This window comes from Pholcus phalangioides, unplaced genomic scaffold (assembly GCF_987345545.1).
Source record: "Pholcus phalangioides strain wild (caught in Gottingen) unplaced genomic scaffold, Ppha-v1.0 ptg000003l_1, whole genome shotgun sequence".
NCBI lineage: Eukaryota > Metazoa > Arthropoda > Arachnida > Araneae > Pholcidae > Pholcus > Pholcus phalangioides.
The window spans coordinates 43,363,818-43,386,097 of record NW_028301596.1 but is presented as its reverse complement, the minus strand read 5'-3'; the positions used below and the strand labels follow the sequence as shown (position 1 = coordinate 43,386,097).

Here is a 22,280-nt window from a genome sequence, read left to right as displayed (position 1 = left end):
ATAAGTTCTAAGATCAGATTCCTAAATTTCAAATTTGTCCAATAGTTAATATTTTAGAAGCTCCGGCTCTATCTAGCACAATTTCAAAGTAAAACATCCTTATAAGATATTTTATCCAATATTTTATAAGAACATTATAAAACATCCTTATAAGATATTTTATCCAATATTTTATAAGATAGTTGGCAATATGGAGCGTATAGTTAATCAAATTTTAAAATGAGTGACTTACCTAAATTGGGAGATTTGGTATAAACCGATGATATGAAAGAAGTAAATTCCTGGACTTGGAAAGTTTAAGAAGTTGATGCTATTTATTTATTTTCTCCTATTTCTCTATTCGCATTTGATAAATAAGTTCGAAAAAAAACGTTTACAGCATTAATAAATATTATACAGCAGCATTTTTTTGTTGTAAAAAAAAATATTTTTTTGAAATTAAATAACCTGTGAGGAATTTTCAATACATTGATAAGCTTGTTGAAATGCGGTATAATGTATTGTGCTAAATTTTGCGTTACCCAGGTGGCATCATGAGGTGCCTACCACATTACAACCCCCTGCACCCTCGAGTGGTCTACAATGCATATCGCGGCAAATACGTCGGAAAATATACTTTCTTTGGGTGAAATGCTGTTGTGCACTCTACAAAAACACCCTGTACCGTGTTTGCTGTTGCCGATACACATTATGTGACCAAAAATACTCGTTTAGGTATCTTTTATCATCTCTTAAAGTTTGTCCCATAAATTCAGAATCACCTGCATAAAATTTATTCAATGTTAATGGATTAATTTTTCAAATCCGTCAACCCATCGGTATTTAGTTTTCGATTGCTTTCAGGATATTATAATTCTCGATTTATAGACGTCCTATATACACACGTTTGATTATAACAATAACACACTGTTATACCTCGGAAGGGATCGTGACTCTGAGCTCACACACTCACACACACAGTGATAAAAATCGTATAGAAGTCGAGATCTTTCATCCTCAGTGTCGAAAAATATCCATTAATATTTTTATATATATATACACACACACAAAACTTTCATAATACGCCACCGTGACTCCTTTTTGGTTCGTCAAACTCTCATCAGATACACACGTCCACGCTTATTCACTTATCATTATGACTATTATCATCGCAAACGATTACTACCATTTCAAACCTCGGTTTTGTCTGCATTTGCTACACTGGTCACGGTTTATACCTATACGTCTATAGAAAAAGTAGTATTAAATGGGAGAAAAAAAAATTGAGGAGATGGAAAAATAAAGATTTGGCTGTGATACCGCCGCAGAAACTACCTTTAAAGAAAACCCTAAGGCTCTCTATATCTTTCTTTAGATAACACGAAATCTCTTCTTAGCAGAAGAGAGGAAAAAGTATCAAGAGTGTAAAAAAAAAAAATAGGATAGCACCAAAGTGATATATATATTCGGTACCCTGGTTTTGGCACTTTTCTCTCCTCTCTCTCTGTTCTCCTTCTACCCTTGTATATTCATCTGTCATATCTTAGGTGTTAGACTGGCTGGTCACGTATGATTCAACTTCTCGCCGAAGCAGTGATAGCATCAATCTGGGTCTTGGCTGTTTACTCTGCCATATACAAAAGATTACCAGAGCGAAGAACTTCACACATACTCTGACCAATTTTTTTTTTCATTCTTGGATCTAGTCTCTAGCTCTCTAAAAGCCTGCACTCAGAGAAAGTCTCTGGGATCTGATAAATGTCCTATTGATTTTTTTTCACTCCTACTCAGGGCCGGTGCTAGAAATTTTTCCGCCTGGGGCGAATAATTTTTTGTCGCCCTTTGGATACGACTGTCTGATAATTACCCTAATACAGTAGTTCCCAAAGTGTGAGTCGCAACCCCTGTGGGCATGAATCACATTCTTGATTGAGAACGATAATTCTCAAACCTTTGCCACTCTTAGCTCCCTTGTCGTGACAATGTTTATCCGTGGCTCCCCAGAATGGTCTGAAAAAAGAACCACTTCAAAGCACTAATGGCCGTATTCACCAACACAGTTTAAACTACAGTCATTTCGCCTTCGATGCCCTCTATGTCCTTGACAAAGGGTTGGTGACGCCCCTAGGAGTCACGGTGCACACTTTGAGAATCACTGGTCTGATATCATAGAAAAGGCATATACAAAAATTTAAGGTGTTGATTCCTCAAAATGATTTTGATGCGTGAAGATCTTCCGAGAGTGAAGACACCATCATAGCAAATCCGTCATAAAGAAATACCGCCCCTGTAAATATGCCACCCTAGTCGGCGGCATCGTCGTTTCATGCCTGGCGCCGGCCCTACTCTTACATATACAGTAAAACCCCTCTTAACAACGATAATAAGAAAAATGCCTTACTTCATTCTCAGTTGTCCTTTAGTGTGTAAAGTGTAAACATATTCAAAATTTGTTGAACAGTTCCTATATGAAGTGCTGAATTATCAACTTGAGCAATACGGAAAAGATCACATACTGCAAAAAAGCAGAATACAAGTATTATGCTTTAATCCTGGTTGTAATATCTTTAGTACCGTGCATATGGCTAAACTTCCCACATTTTACCTTTTTTTTTTTTATAATCCTTGGAGTCTTTACGTCATCTATTAAAATAGAAAGCTATTGGTTGCAGGCCTGCTAAGGTTTGGTTTCAATTTAAGAGATGACAAATAAAACAAAAAAAAATTGACAAAGGTTTAAAATTAAAATACTGTGAGCTTAGTCAATGATAGTGATCTATTTACATGTTACCTATCTATATGCAACTTCGTCGCACTAACTTTACTGACCTTTCTCAAAACTAATGGATAAGAAGGAATTTTCTAATGTCACTTCTGTGATGCAATTCATATTGTTGAGTTTCATTAAGAAAAGGCATATGCTTTGTATAATAGACATTTCAACTTGTATAAGCAACTTTCTTGGCAAAAAAGTGGTGTTCTATTCGTATTTACCTCGAACCTTTTCATCTGATTGAAAGGGGAAACAGCTGATTCCAGAGATAAAAAAAAATTGTTTCAAGTATTTCACCTCTGTGAAGTAAGTCAAGATCCGCAGAACTTAATTCATGAAAAAGTAAATGTTCAAATATTAAATTCTTCTTACAAATTTAACAAAAACGGCGTTGCGGTTTTTCCATGGTTTTTACCGAGGTTTTTTCGACTAAGACAAAATCTTGCCAACCCTGCTGTCAGATAAATTCCAAGAGAGAGAGTGAGAATCACGTATCGTATACATTTAATTAAAAAATATCTGACGTGAAATGCGAAAAATAATATTACGAAATAGAAAAATAAACCGAAATTTCTCCGTGATAGTCTCATCTTTGAAAAGAAAATGAAAGTAATATTTCGCAATTAAATATATAAATTCTAAGTAAACAAGAATAAAATAAAAAATATATATATATATAGATTTTCCTCATTGACCTGCAATCGTCTCAATAAAATGGTGTGAATCTTTTTTGCGTCTCTGCTCTACACAGCAGATCCTTTTTTTTTCCTCTCTCTCTCTCTCCCTTTTTTGGTGATTGATTGAGTTCTTACGGTTCAATCCTTCCATTATACTCTCAAGCATTTCCAGGGAAAGGAATCAAAGGCAAAAAAAAGGAAAATAAAACGAAATAGAAGCTAGAAAAGATATTTTTTAAGGGGGGGGGGAAAAAAAGGTCAAGAAGCAGGGATCTAAAGGCACGAAATACGAAATAAAATCAAAAAAAAATGTAGCAAAAGAGTAAAAAAGAACCAAAAAATCTCTGCGTAACAAAGTACTATTTGTTCCTTTTCTAGAGAAGGCCGCCGGTCACAATAAATGCGAAGTCTTCGGCTTCTTTTTATAAGATTGATAAGGATAAGAATAAGATATATCTTTGGCTATTTTTCTATTTTTTATTCATTTCTTTTCGAGTTACTTTTTTGCGTGTTTAAGTATATGCAAGGATTTTTGGCTCTTCTCACAAGCGTCTTTTTTTTCCTGTATCCATATATATACGATAGAAAGGTTTTTCATTTATTACGCATTTTTTTTTTCTTTCCGGATGAATCATATTCCGCATCTTTTGAATAAGACATTTTTCCCCCTTTTCTACAAGTCCTTTATGTTTGGTATTTTTTTTTTTTTACTTTTTTTCCTATTCCTCGTTTTCCCTCAGACTGGTCATGGCCGTGATGATGGTGAAGCTTTGATCTGGAAATGCATGTGCATTATATTTATTATTATTTTTATTTTTTCTAAGGGGGGGGGGGGAAACGTATATCTTATACTTTCACTATTTTTCTTTGTCTGAGGTATTTTGTGAGTCATTTTATAAGAAAAGATACATTATAAGTCTTAGTAATGAAGAGTAGAAACTTTTCTGGAGATATGGAAAACCTTTCTTTTTATAATATGAATATATGTATATTAATAATTTCAAAAAATTATTTTGTTGATTAAATTTCTTGCAAATGCTTACTGAAATACTAATCTTTATTTATATGTTGTTGGTTTTTTTTTTCAGTCTGAATGCCAAAACTACGTACGCGTACTAGCGAGGAAATCTGAAGATACCATATTCGTTTGCGGCACGAATGCCTTCAAGCCGATGTGCCGGAATTATAAGCAAACGGTAACATTTCCGGTTCTCCAAAATACCAGTCGACTATTTGAATTTAAATATTGCCTTTTTGGTTATTAGTAATTGTTCGAATTTAAATATTTCTAGCCGACTGACTATATAGTCACTAAAGAGCAGTCTGGAGAAGGTCTCTGCCCATATGATCCGAATCACAACAGCACGGCAATATTTGCAGGTATGATAAAAGTTAATGAATATTATAGTGCCACAAGCAAATTATTGATATTTCTCTGACATTACCTTTAGTGCTTTAGGCGCAGATTCAGGTACAAGTCCGATCTTCGTTGTTACAAGTCGGATCGTCGATAGTCGAACTCGTTCGATCGATCCCTATTTGCTTGATGTCAAACTTTCACATTTTTAAAAACAGTGGTTTCTAATCAGGTGTCCGCTGACAATCATGGAACTTGGGCATCACGCTTTGTATGCAGGGACAGTCGAAGCACCTTCGATATTTTATATCTGAGTCTCGCCACCCAATTTGAGAACCCCCCCCCCCCCCCCCGATTGGATTCTATACCACACCCATGTCTTCTTCCGCCGCCCTCCGGATCATTACATCGTTTCTCGGGGCCGATATTGTCCACTTAGGGAAACACTGATCTTGATATTTTGAAGATGTACCAGCTTTAAAAGCAATTACTGGTATGGTGAATGAAATATCGTCACTTCGTATATGAGAATAATTGTACTTTTCCGAAGACAAATTAAACAACAATGTGCAACAACCTTTGAAACGTTCACAAAAATCAAAAACACCCGGAACGTTTGGGCAATTACTAAAAGTACCAAAAGTAAAAGCAAGAATAATCCGTCTGTTGATCATAAATGTTAGTGATGGAACGTCTGGTGCCATTCCTGTGTCACGTCATATTTGGCTGTCTCGTTTTGACTATCTCACTCATCCATCTTTGTTTGGTGACAAAATTAGCGACTTCATTGTTTGTGTCGTACCAGCCAGATGATGATTATAGTCAAATATGGCGAGATACATGTATCGTGTCGGACGTTACCGTTGTAGCAGTTCAAATAGCCTACGGGGCTAATTTAAACTTCTTAAAAGAAAGCCAGGTCCATCGGCGACTTTATAGTTTGTGTCCGACCAATCAGATAATGAAACGACAGTCAAATACAAAATATGACGTAAAATAGGAATTGTATTAGACGTTTCATGGGGGTCCCTTCTGATAAGACCCTCCCTGAAGTGTGGTAGAATGGTCCGTGCTGCCATGTAACCTGCTACCACCGTAAACACTATATTCAAGTCAGGTTTCATGGTGTGCTTTTTTTATGATGGTGAGAAAGTCATAGTGCTTGTACTCAAAGATAAAATTGTACATATTCGGTGTTATAAAATTTTGTGATTAACAAATGCATTATTTATTCCTCTATCCTTAATTACGGCATCCAGGAGTATCAATACACATCGTCTCTTTAAGCTCTTTTGTGAATATTTGTCTTAAATGCTGTTAGTTATTTCACTTATTCTGTCTTTTATAGTTTATAAAACTACATCTTACCCAGAAAACAAAGGAATCTCTCTAACAACAAACCTTCCTATTCTGATAAAATAAAAATAAAAAAGTCATCATTTACGTTTAAAATGACCATAAATTCTCCACAGATGCGATACTGATATCCTTTAACGTTAAAAGTAAACGGGGATAAGAAAAAAAAAAAAAGAATTCTAGCTGCATTTCCCAATCCAAGGAATAATGGATAAATCAGTTCCTCCTTGTATCTATCCGTTGCCAAATTTGATTTAAGAAACTACGTACTGTCAACACACTCGTTTCTTTGTCTGGAGATCCATCTGAAGCGATGACCTCATAATTGCACACTTTCAGACACACTCGTAATAAATGAGTTACTGCTGCTAGCATCATTCGTGATGTTTTATAGTAACAGAACCTTGCTGAATAGCTTGAATTAGTCTTAAGTGGGAAAAGACCGTTTCTGGGTGATTTTTTTTATATTTTATTTTAGGAATTTCTTTTTTCCTGGAGGAAAAAAAATATATATAAAACTATCATGGAAGTTGTTTCCTATCTCTCTCCGGGTCTTTTAGTATCTACATTTATCTTAGTCCTCCTACTTTAACATGTGGACCGGACGTACTTTTTTCGTTCCTTTTATTAACATCCTTCTTTTTTTTCTTCCCTACTCTCTAACACAGTAACATGTTCTTGATGATGGAGAAGATTCGACATCTTTAAGATGATAGAACAAAAAAAAAAGAAACATGGAAACAAAAGAACTAAACGTTTTATTTTACTTTTTATTTTCTACGTTTAACTTTTTTCTCGTATTTTTATATAATGTTGTGCAAAATTTTTTGTTTTCTGGTTGAAAAAATTTATTTTGTTTTATTTTATTCCGAGCTCTTTAAATTCCCTTGGATATAATGAGAGGAGCCGAAAGAAAAATTTAATGTTACTTTTTTTTTCTTTTTCTGCGCCATATACTGCCACTTACTATTCTCGTTTATCTTAATGAATTTTCTGTTTTTCCTATACGGCTTTGAATGTGTTTTTATCGTTTCCAATGAATTTAATCAGAGAAATGACGACTGATGAAATTTTGAATTGCAAAATATGCTTGCTGTCTGAAATGTAAAGTTTCGGAAAGTTTGACTTTCTTGGCTTTGCTTTCTGAGGAATTTTATGCTGATATAGTGAGTTTAATTACTATTATTCAATGCCAGAACTATTCTAAAGAGTACGGGGTCCAGTGGTCTAAGCATTTTGTGAATTTTGACCCCCTTCCCCCCCCCCCCCTAAATCTAATGTATTTTAAGTGAAACATATTCCGTATCCTGAAGAACAACCAAAATGATTTTTTTTTACTTAATCTTAAATCTTAAATATACATATTATTAAAAATTATTTGATAATCCTGAGAACTTGTTTGCTTCATCGCCCTGCTGTTAGACAATTCCAATATATACTATTTCGTTTAAACAATGTGGCACCTTAATAATCATAAGAAGTTTTTGTCAATATTTCAGTCGGGCATTAATCAGTCTCTACTCCGGCATTTCTCTGTCGCTTACGTGATTTTAGTGTATTAAATATGGTTGGATCTTGTTATTTTGCTGATTTTAGAAGCATGATTTCAAAGTTCTGGATGCACCCACCCTTCGGAAACGCTTCGATATCTTCCCTGAGATAGGAAGCGGGGTGTGTCTGGTCCTTCATGGTTTTAAAAGCGTTGCTCAGGTCTTGCATTGTAACCTAAACAGGGTGTAACGGTGTACAAAAAAAGCCATAGCAGACAATAATTCTGATAGTTAGCAACAGCAAAATACGAGGCGTCCTTTCAAAACATTGGCGGGAAAATTGTCTCTTAAATTCGTTGAGAAATCTCAGGCTTTTTTTTGCACTTTTGATAACTACCATGGTTGAAAATAATATTTTCTATTCCATGTATTTCTATAGCCTACGATTTGCATAATTTTATGCAAGATTTGCATTTTTTTGGGATGAAAAAAAATTCTAGAAATTACCCATAAATCTCCTCTCTACAAAATGGCTCTCAAAATCACATTGCGAGACTCATAAAAGTCTTTAAAAAAAAAAGACGGTCCTTTCTCTGAAAGCATTTGCCAATCTCTTTGGCCATTCTCTGCGGTGCAATATTGCTTTAGACATCCGTCTATATCTCCCAACATCCCACTGGCGCCCCTGTGCGTTGTTACAAATTGTTTTATCGTACATCATGTCGAAACAAATAGAAAAATAAATGCGGATATCAATTTCCTTCACTTCTGGACAAGAAGCATGTCGACTGGTTTTTGTACCACTTCTCGTCTCTCTCTATAACAATTTCTTTATGCAAAATAGGGAGAGATTCACGTACGGCAATAAACTACAAGACAAAAAGCCTTTTTTCTGTCTCCTGTAACTAAGTTTTCAAAAGAACATGGTAAAAGGGGGAAAAAAAAATGAATAAAAATGGACAGAGTCGTAAAAGAATATACTGTGTAGATCCAAACTGAGAGCTGAGATGTGGAACTCTTGCGGACATTTGCTGTATTCTTTTTTTTTTGTCCACAAAGAAGCGACGACATGTCGGCTGAAAGGACTTGCCACAAGACACAGATAAGAAAAATATCTTAAAAAAAAAAAAAAGGAAAGAATCACCGCCACTTTGTTTTACGTAAGTCGTAAATGAAGGTTTTACGATTGTCGTCCCAAAGTTACGACATTCGCGGAGAAAGTAAATAACGTTTCCAGTACATTAACTTACTCTATCCTGAGAAATGAGCTCAATTGCGCAACCGCAAATATTTTTTAATGTTTTTCTTTTTTTTGCCTTTTCTTCTGCCTTTTAGGTGAGATTTTAATGACTCTCCGGACACTATTTTTATGAGATGTTCCTTTTCGTATACCCCCCCCCCCTTTTTTTTTTACCCGTACTTTACAACGTGAATACCGTATGGGAAAACGTGACGTACAATCAAGTCACTTTCAGTCTTTGTCTTGATGCTATCAAAGTAGAAAAATTACCTTAAACGTGCGGTATATTACGTTGGAAGTTTTGAATATGAAGGTCCAGCTATATGAATGTAGAATTTAGTACTCACTTCACACTACGAGTATAAGAAGCCTGAATCTGTCAAGCACCAAATACTACTTTCAAGTGATATGTATAGTACTGAGTGATGACAATTTTAAAGAAAGATAAGGAAAAAATTTATATATATTTATATATAGCTGTGTATGCAAAGTTGTTAAATAAGAAGGCCACTTACGATAACATTGAAATTTCAGGTTCTCTGCCTTCAAGTTCATAGCATCTACTTGCATTGGGTCTGAAGGCAGAGATCTCCATAATTCCGCAAGCCAGTGTTTTTTATTATTCTTAAAGAAGGACCCTGGGTTGTGAGAATAGATGAATTGAAAATGTTTTACTTTTTTTTTTTGGGGGGGGGGGAGGCAAACAAGTGATTGTGATGACAGTGAACCCACTTCTTTGAACAAGGTGCCTGGACTCAGGTCTTTGGCGCACCCCGAATCAGACATTTTATTGGTCCTTCCATCTGCAAAATTATTAGAAAAAAAAAAACCCCAGCCCCGGGACAAAATTATGTCCTGGGGCTAGAGGCCTGTCAGCATCATACTTGTGGAAAACCATGGTGGTGACATGTTCAGACTGCAAAGTAGATGTTTCATTGCCTTTTATGACAGTTTTTGTTTTTTTTTCAACCAAGGGTCCTTGATTAAAAAAAGTATAAGGAGGTCCCTGATGCAAAAACAGTTTATTGTACTTATATCAATGTATGCTGAAATATTATTCGGTGAATGATCCGTGGCCTTTATCTTATTATCTAAGGGGATCCCTGGCCTTCCTATTATCAGCCCAAAGTATCTATGGAACACGAAAAGATTAAGAACCCCTGCCTTACAGTGAAATTTGGCGAAGGGATCGAGACACATGTTGCATATATAGGCGGACGTTATTTTGTAAAACACCACACCTGCACTCAACACATCGGAATAATTGTTGTTTGTGACACAATGCTGCAGTGCAGTGTCTCAGTGTAAGACTTGACTGCTGACGGTGGCTCAGTGTTGGAAGAACTGAATTAGCACAATCCTCGGTAATCTTCTTGGCCGATTCTTTGAACAACCATTTGAACAGCTGCCGTCAACAACGCTGTTTTAAAGGTCATATCTTCCATTAATTGGACTCATTTAACACCGAGCCACTGTGAACAGCTTGGTCTTGATACCATACTACTAATCGTTATGTCAAAAATAACTTGTAACATTGTCAATATCTTTTTTGATGACCTGGAAAATGTGTCTAATTGAGCTCCTATGCCAACAAAAAGATGACGTGAGCTCACTATCAGCTTGGTTTTCGAAAAATATAAAAAAAAACTTTGCTGAATATTAAGCTACTGCTTCGTATTAATATTACAGAAAATATTTAAATGTTGAAAAGTTCAATTTATACGAGTATAATGTAACAATTTCCGACTGAATCTCGAACCCATTATCAAAATATTATGGGGTCACGCATTTGATACAACCTACATGCATTAACTTCCCTCTCCAATCTTTTGATGGCGATAGCTCATATCTATCTAGATTGAAAAGGATTAAATATGTTGTAAAAAAAAAAACAAATTCTAGTCTGTTCATTCAAGCTCCAACCACACAACATTAGGAAATCAAATATCCATTATATATAAACAATTTACGCAAGATGATATATTGAGTGCCCTTGTGTGCAAAATATATACGCATATTGCTATCATTTAAATATTGAACTTTTCTTTTCTTCTTTCTTGCTCTTAAGAATAATTCTCGAATCTTAATAATTGCTATTGTTATTTTCTTTGATTCATGCTTTACAAAATAGGACCCATTGGTCAGCGGACAGGTAATGTTAAATATTGATTTTTATCTTTTGTAATGTCTTTGGTTTTAACATCCATTCTCTCTCTCTCTCTACATACACACACACTCTCTCTCTTTTTCTGCCAAAAAGAATCGCGAGTCTCTCCTTGTATTATAATCCAGGACTCGGTCCTTGACTTCGATGTGAACCACACCCAGCATTTAGTTTCCAAAGCCACAATTTCCTCTCTCTCTCTCTCTCTCTCTTTCTTCTTTTATTTTTATAACCCCATTTTCTTCAGACATTACTTTAAGAGCTTTTTAAGTTACATTCTCACAAAATATGTTTCCACTCAACATGAACTGAATTATATTTGATACTAAAAAATATATCCCATTATGAGTCATTTTGTTTTTCACTAAAACTGTATCAGAAATGGATTTAACATTTGCATCTAGAAATTTATAAATTTGTTCAATTTTAATTTATATTGAGGCACCGTTTTCAATGCAGAGTGAGCCGAAATGCCATGTGTTTGTTTTTCTAATCGATCAAAATCAAGGTATATCGACGTATTGATGCGTGTGGTCTGCAGCAAAATAAATGTTTGGTATGATAGAATATTTTCCTCACAGACACCGTACTTTGCACTATATGATTAACACTGACTACCTTAACACACATTCCCCTCGGTGTGACCATATTTTAAACAATCTGGATATTTTGTTAATGCACACGTAGTGTTAAGTGATCATGATTTAAGATCATCAAAGTGAATTTTCTTTAAAAAAGCATGACAAAATGAGAGTATTTTCACTGAAACGAAGAAATAGCTAAATAATGTCAAAACGTGATTCTGACCCATAAAATACGAATCATAGTGACTCCAAGAATCAGGCTAGTGATCAAGATTTTGCTGCAATCCATGTTGGCAATCGGATGCACAGAAATGAAGTATCGTTCAAATGTGGCTCGAACTACAAAGGATATATTGCACACTTCTAAAAAAAGTAAATATATACAGTAAAACCTCTCTTAACGGACAAACCCCTCAGATGCGGTCACGCCTCTTTTACGGCCAAATAATAATTTCCCCTAGCATAATAAAAGTATACATTTCAAACCCCTGATTAACGGTCGCCCTTCTTTTACGGACGAATTTCTTTCTCCTGCCGGTAACCGCAAAAGAGAGGTTTTACTGTACTATAATTGTTTAAATAACTCTTTTGCTGATGTTTGCATGCTTTATTGTTTATCGTTCTCTATGTATGACATTTTGATATGGTTTTATATTCTTTAAAAAGAAAATTGATCATGTATGACAAGCATTTTACCGACAATCACATATAGGCAATCATCAATGTCAACAGAAACGTCGCCGACTCCCTTAGGAGCCGTAACATACACTTTGAGAATCATTGCTTTGGAGTTCCATACAATAACTTTACCCTTTCCCACCATTTGATACTTTTTTTCGTGTTGTTAGATATCTGATCGATTATCTTGTTTAATGGTCGTTTCAGATGGTGATTTATACGTAGCGACTGTAGCTCAGTTCTCAGGAGCGGATCCGCTAATTTACAGAGAACCTCTGCGTACGGAACAGTTCAATTTCGAACATTTGAACGGTGAGTAAAGAACTTTATTTACGGATTGGTTAAATAACATAACTTTGTTAATTTCTTATTAATATATGTGAGTGAAATCACTGGTATTGAAGATATTTTTTCTAATATTCACAGCTCCAAGTTTCGTCAGCTCCATCCACCACGAAGATTACGTATACTTTTTCTTCCGCGAGACAGCCGTTGAGTACATCAATTGCGGCAAGGTGAGTCTCAGGAAAATAAATCAATAATAATTATAATCTCACACCTGCCAACATTGGAGAGCGAGAATTAGAGGAGATTTTCGCTCGGATCCAATATCCGTACAAAAATAAATATAAAAAAAGGATTTTTGTAAACTATGTAGGGACTTTTTTATTTTTAAAAGTAAAATTGCAGGGATTTTTCATTACTTAATGTAAAATTACATTGATTTATCATTACTAAATGTAAAATTGTCGGGATCTTTCTCATTTGCAAAAACGAGAAAAATTTTAATCCATATAAATCCTCAAATTATGCTTCGCAGAAATTAAAAATCTCCAAAGAAAATCCTCCAGTTCTTACAATCTCAGTGATCATGTTCTGGCTAGAAAAAACACAGGAAATTGCCAATTGTCGCCAAATATGATACCAAAACTGAGCAAGGTTTCCAATTTTTGCTGGAAAAAAAAAATAACAATAATAAATTGCTAATGGCGGAAAATTAGTGCACTGCAAATCAGTGGATTTAAATGAATTCACGAAAAAAAAAATTAACATGACAAACATGTGTGATGAATCTTCAGTCATAATAATCACCTTGATTTCAGTGAAGAATAAGAATTCAAGAGAGTGGATTTCAGTAAAGATGGAAGATGATTATCTTGCTCGGTTAAGATACATGAAATCAATAAGCTTTCTCGATATTATGCCGAGGTGAACAGGAAAAAAGTGTCCACCGGGAATCGAACCCAGGAACTCTTGCATACCGGGCAAGCGTACTGGCCATTATAACATAGAGGTCGATCCTTTTTTCCCTAAAACATGCATACTAGCGTTGCTGTAGTCTCTTTTAACAAGAGTGCAAGTTCTCTATTGAGCAAGTCACGCTACTATGCGCGTTTTAGGGAAAAAGAGGATGGTCTCTGGTTGGTGGCAGTGATTCTCCACCTTTGGAAGCCCGCGGCCCGGTTTCATTCATTTTTGTAAGTGGAAGGCCCGGTCAAACACATGATTAAAGGAAAATGAATGGGGAGGAAAGGAAACGGCAGATCAGTCGCGGCCCGGCGGTTGAGAAACGCTGCTCTATGGTATAATGGTCAGATCGCTGGCCCGGTATTCATGAGGTCCTAGGTTCGATTCCCGGTGGAAAGAAATAACACTTTTTCCTGTTCACCTCGGCATAATATCTATAAAGCCTATTGATTTCAAGTGGACTTCGTTGAACAAACGGGACAATTGTTATAAAAAAAAAAGTCGGGAGGGCTAAAATTACAGGAAAATACGGGAATGTCGTGGAAACACGGGTCATATGGCCACCCCGAAAAATTACATATTTTCACTTTCATTTGTTTATATTCTCTTTGGCAGCAATATGTTTCCTCATTTGACAAGCTACAGATCTTTCGAGTCTGGGAATTGGCGCCTATTATCACTCACATTCACATGGTCAATCAGGGCAGGCGAAATTTCCATATCCCATCCCCATGGCCAAGTCAAATATCGGGTCAAGAGTATTCCTTATTTTTTCACACATCGTATTCTTTCACCATCCGAATTTTACAAATTTCACGCCAAAAATTTCACAATTTCCAGCCATTTTAAAATTATTGGCCTTGCTTGACCCATCTCCTTCGAGAAGGCCAAAAAAAAATAAAAATATATATTATTCAAGCAGGAAATCCCTCAAAGCCATAATAAGAAACAGTAGTTAAGCACATTTTTGTATATGTGTTTACGACCCTCGATGGGAAAAATTCGATTAACTTCTAATCGATTATGTTCCTAATTAACTCGTTTTCATTTTTTTTTTTCCATCTCCTTTCGTTACTTCGTTAATTTGTAACATCTGGGCGAGGAAAAAAAATTATTTTCTTCGGGGAAAAAAAACCTTGAAAAAAATATTTTCTTCTCTATCAGTGAAGAACATTCGAGAATTTGTGATAGATAAAAAAAATAATAATAATAACAATAAATTACTTTAAAAATTCGCAGTTTTATACCCTCTTTTAATAGTTTATGTTTATTTAATTTGTATTATTATTTTTTACTTATAAACTAGATGCCGCTAATTTCCTTTGAAATTATCGGTTTGAAACAATCACCAGTATTGAAGTTTCCCCCCCCCCCCCGCATTACCTGGGGGTATTGAAAAGATGCTAATTATGTTTCTCGAAAAATCATTAATTAATAAAGAATATCTCTTAAATTGTTTACATGGTGTGCCCTGTAGGGCGATGATCGACGTTGACGTGTTTCGAGGGGCGACTTATTTTGTAGGTTCGTTAGTTCGTCCGGTATTTTACGGGATAGACTTCCTCCCCATAAATTTCGACTCTTGGAAGGTGGCGACCATCCTCCTGTTTTGGATCCACGCCTGAGCGGAGGGCAGGCATTTTTACCTGCGAATGAAGCGATAGCAGACGTCTTCAGCCTCGAATGGATGGTGATAGACCTGAGTTGTGCTCGGTTTGAAAGAAAAGAAAGCTTCAAATGGATCGGAGACAGGCATCTTCAGCAGCGAATAAAACAGACATCAGATTCAAACGGTACGAAGCAGCCATATTCAGCTTCAATTGGAGCGGAGACAAACATCTTCAGCTTCGAAATAAGCCTAATCAGATGTCCTCAGCAGAGAATGGACCACCACCACCACCATCACCAGGCCAACCGTGACCCCTGCTCTGTCCCCCTAGGAATATAAGCTGGTTCGTCTCAGGAGACATGGGCCACACTGGAAAAATCAAATGATATCCAGGACCGACAAACCGCCCGCATCAGGCCAGACAGATCAGACAAAGCACGACCAGGCTCTGCTGTTTACACGATTTTAGCTCATTGCCCGGAGGGTGCGGTCGTACCAGAGAAAATTCTGAAAGACGAGGAGAGGGAGACCCCCTCCCCCAATCGTAGGGTACAGCCAGGCCAGACAGCCACAAGGCAGAGAATGGACCGGAGGCAGTTGCGAATCTAGGGTGATGTGTAGCCAGGGAGGGGGTGACTTATTGTGTAGGTTTGTTGGATCGTCTCGTATTTTATGGGACAGACTTTTTTTCCGATATTATTCAGCTCTTGGTGGGAGCTATCACCCCTCCCCCCCTTTTGGATCCGAGTCTACACCTTGTATAAGACACGTTTATGTTGGACCTTAAGGATTCAAGACGGATATTTTGCGTTTATACCGGTCAGCACATCAGTCGGATTCAAATCCTGGACTTGCAAGAGATATTAAACAATGAAACAAAACCTGTAACAATAAAAATTAATTGTGACTAATTATATCGTCCCATTCCACTTATGCTCATCTAAATTTTTTTTTTTCTTTCAGACCGTATATTCTAGAGTTGCCAGAGTCTGCACAAAGGACAAAGGTGGGCCGCATAAATTCCGGGACAGGTGGACATCATTCTTGAAAGCAAGGCTTAATTGTTCGCTGCCAGGAGAGTTTCCGTTTTATTTTAACGAGATACGTAAGTACCTGATCAATTACAAAATTTTATGACTTATAACAATAAATACTCAACCAGTAGCGTCTTATTGAAAAGGCCAAAAGTTGCCAGCCCTAAGCGAAACTGCGACCCGCAAATCATTGGAGATTTTGTAATATACGCACGTATACACAATTTATAATGTTCAAAATAGGTTCTAGAAGCTCCAAAATTTTTGGTCTAGTTTCTAGATGGCGGTTCCACCGGTTTGGTTCTCAGTGCTTTTTTGTGGACCGCGACATGAGGCATGGCACCGTATTTTAAACTAATTATGATCCTTGGCACACGTAATACAGATTTTAATCTATAAATCAAGGGTTGAATAGAAGTAACAGAGGGATTTCGTGCAGCATTATTGTCGCATCAGCTGGCCTATGTGGCTAGATTCGTGTCCGGAAAATTCCTCGACTAGCAATTCATCGACGGAAAATTCACCGACAGCGTGGGTAAGTGAGCGAAAAACTGACTGTGTGAGCGAGTGAGTGAACGTACGAGTGAGTTTGCGAGCGAGCTACTGAGGTGAATTTTCCTAGCGGTGAATTGCTGGTCGGTGAATTTTCCTTAAACCTTTTCATTCAATTTTTCCCTCATTCTTTATTTCTAAAGGAAACAAATTTTAAAATTAGGGTGCCACTTTCTGAACACCCTATACCTCGTTATGGTACCTAGCCATCAACTAGCAATTGTGATCTCAAATTATATATGTTGATAAACACGTGATAGCGGATAGCTATTCTATGGATAAATAGACCTTATTATCTCCCTCTCAGCTGTCCTTTGTTCATTTCATACAAAATAGTTTAGATTGTGTTTTGTATAGTACAGCGGTTTCCAAATACTTTTAGTCTTGGAACTCTCCAGAAATCATGGTGTCTGCCATTTAACTACATTTACCGCAGGTGAAACTATCAGTGAGAATATTCTCGAGAAATGAAGGTTATTCTGTCCAACACTAGTAAGTGTGATGTGACAGCAATTGCCTGAACTAAAACAACGTTCTAACCATGGGCGGAGTTACGGGGAAGCGTGGGGCGGGGCAAGCGTCAAGAGCGGAGTCATTTGATCGTTGATCATTTTTGTCGCACCAAGGTCATTTTCTGCACACAAGGGCTAATTAGACCGGGACCTACAATTAATTGCCGATTCCGAACGGCAGGCTTGTTTTTTTATACTCATCGAGAGGTTGGCGCGCTAACCCCTCGATGAGGGACTCCCTGCGGTAGCAATTTTTTCTGTGGTCATGTCGCCGTTTCTGGTGTACCCCTGTGTCAGGAAAAAGGGTGGAGTCGACTGATCCAATGTATATATATATATATAAGAATTGACATCATCGTCATCGTGCCCCCCCCCCCCCAGACTTCCAAGTTTATCTCTGCTTGTGGTTCTAACTCCTATCCATAGATGTCACCACAAGTATAATTTTTGCCCCATCATAATAATATTACTACTGCAGTCCACCGACGTTGCAGCGGTGTTTACGCGCGGTTATTTAATTGAAACTTTTCTTTTTAAGTATATGTATTAAATTTTTATGTTTTTGCAACTTTTTTCTCTCTTTGTAAATTTTCTTTCATTATAATTGGGTTGTGGACCCTCCCTCAGTAAAAAGCTGTGGAGCCCTGGGGATGCAGATAGCCTCAATTGGTAGCCATTGTTTCTTGTCACAGACTGGCGCAACATCACAAAGCTGTCGTTACTGAAATCTTTATTATAGATTGAAATGCGAATTACATGTACCCGGTATCAACTAAATTTCTTGGAGCATTAGTGTCATACTTCACCTTTGACAAAACACAAAAACTCACAGTGATAAAACATAATCGATAGCTAAATCGATTCACGTTAATATTAGCTAGGAGGTTTGTTATTCTCAAGTATATTATTGTCCATTTTCACTGATAAACAGTCCGATTATCGACAAAAAAAAAAAAAAGGAAAAGCGAACGCCACACATTATTACAAATTATAATCGGTAAAAAAGCGAGAATACAATACAGTATAACACAAGAAGGTACAGTAATGACCTCCTCCTTTTCAAGCCATACGTTCATTTGTTCTAACTCGTAGAGACAAAGAGCCATTTGCATGTTAGTTTCCGCACGTTACCTTATTTAGTTTTTAAAAAGAAAGAAAGAACAAAACTATACGCAGCGTTATCGTAGTTTGTAGCACATACATAGTAAATGAGGGGAGAAATAGCCTCAAAATTCGCTATTCATGTGTTTTTTCAATGTTGCCATAGCACCGAACTAATCAAAGTACAAATGACCGAAAATTATCAGGGGGTGGGGGGAAGGAAAGGGGAAAAGTTCGTTTCGAAGGTGGTATCAGGACTCTATGAGGATATTTTCTAGAACTTTTGGTTCTGTTCGGGGAAGAAACATGCCTGCCGACTGCATAGGTTTGTAATTAGATCAGAAAACCCTTTATGTGTGGAAATTTTTCAACGAAAAATATAATATATATATTTATGAAAAATTAAACCGTCAATCTCTTCGACTTGCATATATATACATACATTATTTATGATTCATAAATTTCATTTAATATGCTCTCGGGAACACGTTTTCCGGGACAATGATCAGATGTATATAAACAATTCTGTTTTTCAAAAGCAGGAGCTCTATCATGATCACCGATTTCCAATATAATTTTTGCAAAAAGTCTGTGGGTGTCTGGGGAATACATTACTTTGGATACCATTGTTCCTTTCCCCTAATTATGTGACTGCAGCATAATTAGGCCTATTGACAAGTGTGCTAGGCTCGTTTCAGCCTTTACAGGATCATGTGGTTCTTCACAGAATATCAGAAATTATGAGCACTAAAATCCGAGTTTACGACATCCAGTGATCAAATATCATTACACTTTACTCATAGTTATAAAAATTGATGGCAGATGGCAGCACTACACATAACACAGAAACAACCTTCACGTTAGGCTAACAACACGTATGCGCACATTCCGGCATGTACCAATTCATTAGAAATCCGGTGAGGAATGTGTACGGTTAAGTAGTAGATAGCAAATATCGATCTTCTGTAAAATTACAGCGCCTTTTTTTTACTCGGAAGTTTTTGCTCTCGAGATTTTCGTTCGGACGTTTTCACTTCACTTCTCTTTCAACCGCTGACCCTCTTTGTCGTTGGCTAGAATGAAAGGAGCCACGGGCAAATCGCCTCTAAAACACAGAGCTAGCCGGTAGATGGGGCTGATGGTAAGGTTACAAATGGGCTAGTTAAGAACCAACGAAAAAAAATTCCTAGGCTAAAAAACTTTTTCTTAAAATTCTCCGAAAATCAGCCTAATTCCAAAATTTTGAAGAAAAATTAGGAGGAGATAATTCCAAAATTTGATTAAATATTTCAAAAAAAAAAAAATATTTTCAGAGTTCCGATGAGTAATGAGAAGGAAATTTCTGGAATAGATACAGATTTCAGAGCTTAAAGGCATCTCTTGAATCAGTCATACTACTTAATGAGTATATTGATCTAGTACTTGATGAGTATAAGACGGTAAATGTTTTTCGTCAATGGTAAACTGCCGCTAGAATGGGATGGGGGGGGTGAGGTCATGGTTATCATTAGTTTGAGAATCACCGAGATAGGCGGTCAGCTAAATCACGGCTGGAGAAAGCGCAGAAAAAACTAGGTGCCAGAAAAATTTTCAATCGCCAAAAATTTTTTTACCCGGAGAAAAAGATCCAAAAATAATGCTTTTTTTGGCGTTTTCAGGGCATAGTGTCCCTCTTTCGTGTTGACAAATATTCAGCTATTAATTCCAGACGGTTTGTGCTGCTCTCAGCCTGAAAATTAGATAGCAACACAAAGAAAATTTCAAATCACTAACAATTTTTTAGTCGCCATATTCACCTTGTTTCTATGGTTTGTCCAGCCCTGATCTAAATTGAGATCACACGAGAATTCAGGCTTAGGCCACTTTCACTCCCAATACAGGTTCACGTGATACTGATGAACGCAAATCGCAGCACCGCTAGAACACGAAACACGCATTCTTCTGACAACATGAACACACTGGAGCCGCACACACACACGCGCTCGCGTGCGTTCCTGCATGCACCGAATCGTTACAAATCGCTTAGAGTAATGTTTACGAGGTGCATATATGACAAAGAAGTCATCTCCATGTTGTAACTTTATCAGCTCATCAAATTTTGGACATTGGTGGTAATTTTCTCTATCCCTGCTAACATCAATAAAAAATTAGGTCCAAAAAAAATATCATGAAAATAAGCAACAATAATAATTGACAACGAAATGCAATCCGAGAATTTTTCCCCCACAAATAGGACTCGATTGCCATTAAAAACAGCCCAAAAAAGCTCATCAAGTCGATATTCCGATCAATTCCTCTACCGCATATATAAAAAAAGAGTGACTGTGAGAGCCTGACGTTTTTGTATCCGTCTACTATCGCTTAAGAACCCCCTCGAAAACGGTTCCAGCAGCTTACTTCATTCGATATTCTAGTTACCCCCGGTATCCTCGATCCAGAGCTCTTTCAATCTTCCCAGATTTCCCGGGGATTTTTCGTTAGAAGGAAAGAAAATAAGAGAACTTTCTAAATTCGGGAAATTCAAAATTCCGTGAAAACCAACAGGGGCGCTTCCGCTTTAAAAAGCACCCGAGCTTCTCAAAGTGTTGAGTCGTGAAGATTCTGGGATAAGTTTCTAAGAAAGAAGATGGAGGTTCGGAATTTCACTTTCGGTTGAGGGAATAGAAGCTAAACCAAATAGATCTTCATAAAGACTGGAGAAAAGTTGCCAGAGCGAAAACAACTTAAATAATATATACTGTATACGTATATATATAAAAAAGGGTATAGTGGAATAAAGTGCTAGAAGAGTAAAGACTGGCGAATTTGTCTTGTTCGGTTTCTTTTGGACTCTCGAGAGTGCCCCCTAGCGGCTTTTGTCTTCACTTCCTGCTCGTTTTGTTTTTTCTTTTTCTTTCCTTATTCTTCACCCTTTACGGATCACTTGGTTGTGCCTTGTCTCAATGTTGGAGGCTCCTTTCTTTTTTTCGTAAGGGTCCCTGCTGACTAAGGCATGATCAAACTCTGAAAAGAGCGCCAAAATAAAGAAAAGAATAAAGAAATGATATATTTTCTTCTGTTTTACTTCCTCTTTTTATTTTGTCTTTTGTACATGGGAAGGAGCAGCTTATTTCTTTACATGGGTCTTTCCCGTAGAATGTTCTGGTAAAAAGAAAGTCTTTTCGACTATTTTCTTTCGTCCTTATACCTTTCGCGATTTATTTCTGCGATTTTTAGGATACTATAGTTTTCTATCTACACACACTTACGTTGTGGAATTTTCTTACGTATAATTTCCAAATGTTTATTATTTGGGCCAAATTATGATTTAGAATAAGGCTGGTCCGATTAATCGATTATTAATCAAAGTTACAAATTTTTGTTGAGTTAATTGACTCGATCAATCCGATTAGAATTCAATTTGAATTTTAATTAAGAATTTGTGGATTAACTTGATTAACTGAATTATTAATATGCCGTCAATCGACTGCTTTTACAAGGGGACACCAGTATCGATTGGTTGAGGGGCAATTCTAGGTTGTGGTGTCGCAGGATACTTTTTCTCTAATATGGGTGTTAATGAACTTTTTGACAAGTCGATTCAACTGAAAGTGATGGTTTCAAATCTAGTCTGATGGGACTTTTTGAAGACGAGACAAAAATTTATTGTCTCAACTATGAACAGTAGTTTTTGGTACTCTGGGAAGAATCAGCTCCTCTCCTCACAAGTACCGTTTGGGAGGCGTTTCTGCAGAAACAAGCAACAGTTTGATAGAGCAATAATGAGTGCCGTGGATATTTTCGACAAAATGAATTCATTCAGTGCACTATGCGATCGGCATCGAAAAGCTGTTTTACGTGTGTATTTTACATTGCTAGGGATTTGGCGGCTATTTACGGGTTTTTTGTTCGTTCCGCACATGCAATATCTCGAGAATTTCTTAAGA

General features: G+C 36.8%; 1 protein-coding gene across 8 annotated transcripts in view; it reads left to right on the top strand.

Annotated features, from left to right (window-relative positions):
- LOC149088641 (semaphorin-1A-like) overlaps positions 1 to 22,280 on the top strand; it is a 312,700-nt gene that overhangs the window by 270,404 nt on the left and 20,016 nt on the right. For 5 of the 8 annotated variants that reach the window (XM_089248408.1, XM_089248439.1, XM_089248399.1 and 2 more), the window contains 5 exons: positions 4,518 to 4,625; positions 4,722 to 4,809; positions 12,506 to 12,610; positions 12,725 to 12,813; positions 16,119 to 16,260. In XM_089248408.1, the coding sequence (XP_089104534.1) occupies positions 4,518 to 4,625; positions 4,722 to 4,809; positions 12,506 to 12,610; positions 12,725 to 12,813; positions 16,119 to 16,260 (532 nt within the window). Of the gene's footprint in view, positions 1 to 4,517; positions 4,626 to 4,721; positions 4,810 to 11,003; positions 11,025 to 12,505; positions 12,611 to 12,724; positions 12,814 to 16,118; positions 16,261 to 22,280 lie in introns of all 8 variants that reach the window. The other 3 variants (XM_089248431.1, XM_089248423.1, XM_089248388.1) reach the window with 1 other exon arrangement.